Source organism: Octodon degus, unplaced genomic scaffold (genome assembly GCF_000260255.1).
Source record: "Octodon degus isolate 3935 unplaced genomic scaffold, OctDeg1.0 scaffold00230, whole genome shotgun sequence".
NCBI classification, from domain to species: Eukaryota; Metazoa; Chordata; class Mammalia; order Rodentia; family Octodontidae; genus Octodon; species Octodon degus.
Window position 1 is genome coordinate 3,360,393 of NW_004524806.1, and position 6,959 is coordinate 3,367,351.

The following is a 6,959-nucleotide window of genomic DNA, read 5'->3' on the forward strand; positions in this document are numbered from 1 at the left end:
AAGCAAGAACTAATGCAGAAGTGACTAGATGTCATGGCCTTGTTTAAATGTAAGCATTAATCAAAGATCTAAAGAGCAGAGCTTCCTCCCTGCTTGGAAAGAGGCAGGGACAGACAAAATCTAATCCTATGTGATTCTGTTTCTATTCCCAGTTCCTCTCTCTGCTCATCTAAGAATGAGGCAGAGTTTTCTAACCTTCCTCCCCACTAATGTCACCCTTTGCTCCCCACAGCAGCAGGCAGGCATTAATACTCCCTGGAATAGGGTGGAATTCAGGGCCCAGAGGAGTGGATGCCCTGAAATCAGAGCAGCAGGAAAATTTTAAAAGCTCAGAGGTCAGAGTAGTTTTAATTATTACTGATGTACAATTCTTGATTGCTTTGCCCTTTTTCAGCTTCAGAGATCTTAGGGGCAAAATCATTAAAGAAATGTTTTTCAGTGCTTAGGCATCATGGTGAGGTTCCTTGGCAGGGCCTAGAATCCAAAAACAATCTGATGTTTTCCTTTGCCAAAGGTCAGCTTCCCAACAGCACCTCAAACCACTTGTGAGCAGGAAAATGAAGAGGGGTAAATCACTGGGCAAAGAACTAGAACGTGTTAGCAAATGCCACCATGCAGAACACTCAACTTTATTTGTTTTATTTATATATTTAACAATTCTAAAGTATTTACTTCTTGCTTTGACAAAAAATGAAAAATATAGGAGCACGGACTCCTCTTTAGGAGAAAAGGGTTATATGTACAGCTATGGAGAGTTACGGTTCCTCCTTTACATACAAAGAAAAATATTAATAAAAAAGTGCTTCATTGATCAAAAAAGGGCTAAGAGCTGCAAGCATTTATTCACACTGTACATCAGACCCAAGAAACCCGTATCATAACCTCTTGGCACCTGTCACTAGGAACCGCACAATCTTTAACTACATTGACTTCTCCCTACCTGCACAAGACCACACAGAGTGTGGAGAAGAACACCACCCTGTTACACTAAGCATGGACTCTGAGCAACCTGCTGTTGTGGGAGTTGGGGGTCATGCTCACGATACTTTGGGATTTGGCTGGACAGTGCTGGGAAAGGTGTCTGGATCACATGTAAACCATACTCATGGACATGTAGGAGCCACCTTCCTAAGATATATCTTGCCCTTAGCCAGGAAACTGCTTCCAAAAGGGAAGAGGAGTACTGGGAAGGGTGGAACTTCAGTGTTCCCCATCTTGTTACCAGTTAGCAATTTTCAAGTGTGGCCCTTCCCTTTCCCTAAGAGGGAGGGCAGGCACAAAACATGGAGCCAACCTTACAGAGCACAACCCTAAACATCTCTCCACCCTTCTCCATACTCACTTCCAACACAAATATACTCTTGATTTAAGGCTAGTTTTGGACCATATTAAATCTCACTGAGGAAAGGTGCCCTGAATCTCCCCGAAAGACAAGTCACTTCTCTAAGGAACCTTGCCAAATCACCAACTGTCCCTTTACTCTCAGCCACCTGCTAGTGGGCATATGTGCACTCAGGTGATCAGGAGATCAAGGGGAATTATTGGGCATGCTGGGCTGCCCAAAGAAAGGGAGGAGGAGGAAGGCTGATTGTGTGGGGACCTTTCTAACTCTAAAGGCTGATTCTACCCCTTAAATGGGAGATCCATGATTTGTTTGGTTTAGGAATGGGAATTTTTGGAACCCTGAGTCTGGACTTCCCTGTACTGGCTGAGGAAGAGAGATTATTTGTAGGATCTGGCCCTGGAATGGGGTTCTTGGGTATACTTGTGCTCAGGGGAGGCCCTGGCCACCCTGAAACCACAGTGTGACTGGACTGCACTCTTATGCCTGAGGAAGCAGTATCCAGCCTACCCAGGGAACAGCTCCCTGAACATAAAGGAAGCCTACACAATCTGGGTCAATTAAAAACAGAATCCCATGGGGAACAACATGCTGATCACTCAGCCCCAGCCCCTTTCGCTTGCCTCAAAGAGCACACACCTTTTCCAAAAGGAGTTTGGGGATTCCATGCACTATGTGCCCTTCCTCCAATGTCAATCCTACATCTCTGTGAGGCGGGATGGACCCTTTCTCAGGAAGGAGAGGCACCTAGAACATTGTTCTTGGGAAGATGCTTCCAGCCTCTCCAGCAGCAAAGGTTTCCCAACCAGTTTGATGTGGCGGTGGCATGAGGAATGGTCACATATAGCGACTGGCTTTCATTCCTAGCCACTGTCTCAGGCCTCTATTCTTGGCTCTGATCAGTCTTCTACACCAAGAAGCATCATGCCATTCTTCGGTGTGCCAGACGGAAGGCAGCCCAGCTAGAGGGAGCCTGGCAACCTCTGGTCTTTCATTTAAAAAAAAAAAATTAAGACAACCTAGGGACCTTTTTGTTTTGAAAGCAGAGGGAGGATAGAAAAGGGAAGAGCGGTTAAAATAAAAATCAATCTACAATCCAGTGGTACATCCCAATTTCTGTCACTCTGTACAGTTGGTTCCATGCCCCATTCCAAGTACACGGGCCTCTCAAGTCTTCCCAGGCTGTGTGGGCCTGTCAGAGGAACAGTAGCTTGGCCTCTGCCCACCCCAGGTCACTGAGCTTCAGTTTGAAGTGGCAGCAATGGGCTTATCCAGTTCAAGGTCAATGCTGGAGCTCGTGGGATGTAGGCTGCTATAGCAAGCCTTGCATACTCGACTGGGTTCAAACAGCTGCTGGCTAGGAACTGGAACCTTCTGGTTACAACAACTTGAGCAGAATACGTTTCCACAATTCCTTGAGATGAGAAGAAACAAAAGTTAGTTTCAGCTAGCAGATATGCAGTGAGAAAAGAACCTCAGAAAACAGAATTTTGTTACATGTAATTTGGACGTGCTAAGACTCCTCTGAGATTAAATGCTAGGCAGGGAAGACATCTCTACCTACCAGAATCATGGGTTACTTTCATTTTGGGGCCACAGACACTTGCCTGCTTTATTAGCTCAACGTTACCTGAGTAGGGTATGCTCAAGAGAAAACAGTAAGAACAAATGGGTCCAAGCAGCAGCTGCTGCTAAATCAATGGAAAAGTCCTGATCCAGGAACTTACCCAATGACCGTATCTACCTGGGCAATGAGCTCTGTGTAGCTTGTGACCACTGAGAAGCTCAAGTAAAATGAAGCTATCTCTGGGCCCCTCAAGAAGAGAGATAATCACTCTACCCTGCTGAGATAGCTCAGTAGAATAAGTGCTTGACTGGCAAGCACAGGGTTCTGAGTTCAATCTCCGGTACTGGAGAGAAGAAAAAAAAAAAAAAAAAAAAAAGCAGCAGCAACCTTTCCCAAGGGCCACTGCTCTAGAGGCTCAGAGGTAGCAAACTGGGAAGAGAGACTGCTGTCATCTATAACTGCTCTGTAGGCAGCATGCAAAGCCAGGAGTCAGGCAGCCCATGATGCATGCTCAGAGTGGAAAAGGAGAGGTGGGAGGACAAGCATATGGATAAGCACATGTGCACGCACACATCCTTATTAGATAGCTGTCAGTCAGTTATGGCTTACTACCCCCTCCTCTATGTATCTCCAGGGAAACTTAGGGTCCTACCTAAGGGCCTGACTGCACACAGGTCCAGGATACCTCTGCTCCTCTACCAAAAATCCTGCTCTGATGCATCTGTGTAGTATAGGTCTATATATCCTGACCAATATATGTCACAGCTAAGAGAAAAGAAGCGATAAAGGATAAGTTTCTACCTGCCTTACAACCTGTATTTGCTGGGCCTTAAAGTATAAGCCAATCCCAATGAGACAGTATAGGAAATTCCAGGAGGCCTAACATAGCTAGAGGAAGGCATTTATAGGGGAAAAAACAAACAAATACTCCTTTTAAACAGCACTCTCTACCTTTCCAAACCCACCACTGGATTAAGGGCACTTAGGCACAAGAAGAAAGCTCAGTTAGAAGAATACTACAGAAGGAAAAAGCAGGATACAAGGCAATAGAAAGAGAAGTAAAATGAGCACATAAAATTTCATCTTCTACAATGTAGTAAGTACCTCATAATCGTTTCTTAAAACATCAGTAAGAACCTATGGTAACACAGAAACATTTCTGAATGACTACATTTCTTTAATATAATTGCTGGAGTTCAGCTCAAAAGCCTGACATAAATTTCAACAGTCAAGCTTTCCTACCTGACTTCCTTCAGAGGACCTAGAAATTCCATTAAAGTCTTCCATGATAAAACAATTATTTGGGAAGATCATCACTACTCAGATCTCTTTCTCTTTAAAAACAAAAACAAGGACCAGTGGTGCTATCTGACACAAGCATCATCTCAGTGAATGACCAACCCAAAAGAAATAGCTGGGGCTGGGGAGATGGCTCAGTAGCATAAGTGCTTGCCTGGCAAGCGCAAGGGTCTGAGTTCAATCCCTGGTTCCACAAACAAAACAAAACAAAACAAAACAAAACAAAACAAAACAAAACAAAACAAAACAAAACAAAAGAAAGAAATAGTTCTGAAAACCTAAGTGGCTCCTCAAAAGATCAGACCCTACAGAAGCGTCACTTCTTGTCAAAAGCAAGGTGGACATGTTGATCTGAATGATCAGACTCGCCTTCAATGGTCTCGTCTGTCAGCTGCTGTGGATTCCCCCAACCCCACCTGCCTGCCTACACTCCCCTGCCCCAGGCTTCAACCCAGTCAGTGCAGAGAGGAGAAGTAACAGCATTAGTGTGAAGTTACTGGAGATGTGCAGACATCACAGACAGGTTGGTGCAGATGCTCACCACGTTTGATCAACACGGTCAATGTCCCTGCAAGGAGGGGAGAAAGAGCTCAGAGAAGAAGCCAACCAAAGACATTTGGGCTTGGGGTGTAAGATGGGAAAATACATGGTTCTAGAAGCATCATTAACAGACAAAGAAGTTGATCCATTTTCAATCCAGGCTGCCTGTGTAGGTGAGCCATGGCATGATTCTGATAAACTTCCTATCCCAAGAAGACTGACATCTGCTAGACAGTCACCACTCCCGCTGGGCCAAAATATCCCTAGTAACTCACTACCCAAGCCTAAAAGGAGACACAAGTTGGGAGCCCTAAGGATTAAAGATAGCCCTCAGCTATTTCTACTACTCCCTCCAGCTATGTCTGCTCATTGATGGTACAAAGGACAAGTTTGGAATCATGGAGCAGAGAAAGAGTAGGAAAATGAAGTTAACTGACCATAGCCAAAAAATTGTTTTTGTTCACAGTAGCTATGTTGCAGTTTACACTGAAAATAAGACAATGATCTGAGTGGTGTTGTCCCCCCTCACCACCCAATCTGGGAGATAAGACAAAATAAGATATAATTACCCATTTCAAAAATTTAATAGTGATCATTCCAAACTAGAACAAAGACACCAAATGCAGTTCTGCAAATGCAAAGAGGAGTCTGCCTAGTCAGAACACTTCCAGCAGGAAGCCTGGTACATTCCACTTGGCAGGCTCTGTGTAGCCTCCATACCCCAGCCCATCCTACAACACCCCCCATGTACCTGCAGTGGTGCTTCCTGCTGGCAAGCCAGAAGGCACTATCACAGGCATAGCAGTGGGCAGCCAGGTGGTCAGGGAGCCAACGGGTCATCTGCAAAACAGGTGGGGTCAGTTTAGTGACTGGAAGTAGGCCATCCAGCTAGAGCCAACAGAGCCAGGCTGGGGTCAACAAGAGTCATATGGACCACACAGGTTTATGTGGCACCAGCTCAACAGGTCTGATGTCAACAGTACAAGAAAGGCGTCCACATCCTTTCCCTGGAGCTAACTCCAATCTCCTGACATAAAGTGGCAGGCAGCAGCACCGTGGTCACTGTGAGAGCTGGCAAGGCTCCAATTCATGGAGACAATGAAGAGAAGGCCAGTTTGCTGAGTCTCCCTGGCTTAGAAATGATGGACTTGATGTAGTTCACAGGAACTGAAATGCCACAAGCTCAAGGCTAACTGTATTATGATGTTGTTCTTCCTTGGCCGGGGACACGGGGCAGGGATGGGGGTAGAGAAGAACTGCAGAGAAAAACTGCAGAACAGTTGCATGGATGGTGCTCAGAGCAGGGAGTGGGCCTGTACCTCTGTGTCCTGTTTATCCACCTGCTCCCAGCTGGCTTCAGAGAAAATCTCTGTGCTGCAGCGAGACAAACAGTTCTGATCCAGATTGCTTTCCGAGTCGGGTATTGAAGTCTGTTGGCAAACAAACATAGCTGAACAGAGTGAACCTGGTCTCCTCCCAAAAGAAGAAAGGGCTTGGTGAAGAAGGGAGCACTGGGAACTATGGATGAGCCTCAGTACTAGGGCTGCTGAATTTACAGATACATCAGCCACTACCTTTGGGCTGAACAACTGCAGACAGGATTGAGGCTGAAAGGAGGACACATGGGTTGGGTGCAATGACACTAGAAATGGGAAGACAGTCCTCAGGGTTCAGGAAGTTAGAAAAGTGACCAAGATGAGTGGGAACTCTCAGTTTCAGCTGCTCTGGTGGGCATGTTGATCCAACCTTGCCACTTAGTTAAAAATGGTACTTTTGGCTATGCCCTCATTTCTCTGAAGAACTTTTTGCAACAATGAGAAATCATTTTTAGTATGTGGAAAAAAATTTTTTTTTTAAAGCCAAAAAGTTACTTTGGATTGAAAATCATCAGATATGCCCGCCTTTAATGTACGCTGACTGTTTCAGAGCCTGGCTTGCACTTGTACTTGACAGGCCCACTCAGGTCTGTCAAGAAAACTTCCTTAGTAAACCTCTCTAGGGTCCTCATTTCTGGCCACCAGGCACCATCAGTGCTAACTTCTCCACAGTGCTATAAACCAATCCCTTTTTTTTCCTTTCCATTTCTACTTCAAGTATGTGCCACAGAGCAAGTACAAATATTCACTTATAAAATAACTTTCAAAGACAACCCATTAAAAAAAAATGACAACCCATAGATATGGCTCAGCGACATAGCACCTGTCTAGCAAG

The 6,959-nt window shown here is 45.2% G+C and overlaps 1 protein-coding gene across 9 annotated transcripts in view; it reads right to left on the reverse strand.

The window, feature by feature from the left end:
* Nucleotides 1-623: 623 nt before the first annotated feature.
* Nucleotides 624-6,959, reverse strand: part of Mtmr3 (myotubularin related protein 3) — a 166,340-nt gene continuing 160,004 nt past the window's right edge. For 3 of the 9 annotated variants that reach the window (XM_023705804.1, XM_023705800.1, XM_023705801.1), the window contains 4 exons: nucleotides 6,068-6,178; nucleotides 5,500-5,588; nucleotides 4,750-4,776; nucleotides 624-2,756 (listed from right to left, as the gene is read on the reverse strand). In XM_023705804.1, coding sequence (XP_023561572.1) covers nucleotides 2,585-2,756; nucleotides 4,750-4,776; nucleotides 5,500-5,588; nucleotides 6,068-6,178 — 399 coding nt within the window. In that variant the 3' untranslated portion in view covers nucleotides 624-2,584. The remainder of the gene's footprint in view (nucleotides 2,757-4,749; nucleotides 4,777-5,499; nucleotides 5,589-6,067; nucleotides 6,179-6,959) is intronic. The other 6 variants (XM_023705807.1, XM_023705805.1, XM_004645541.2 and 3 more) reach the window with 3 other exon arrangements.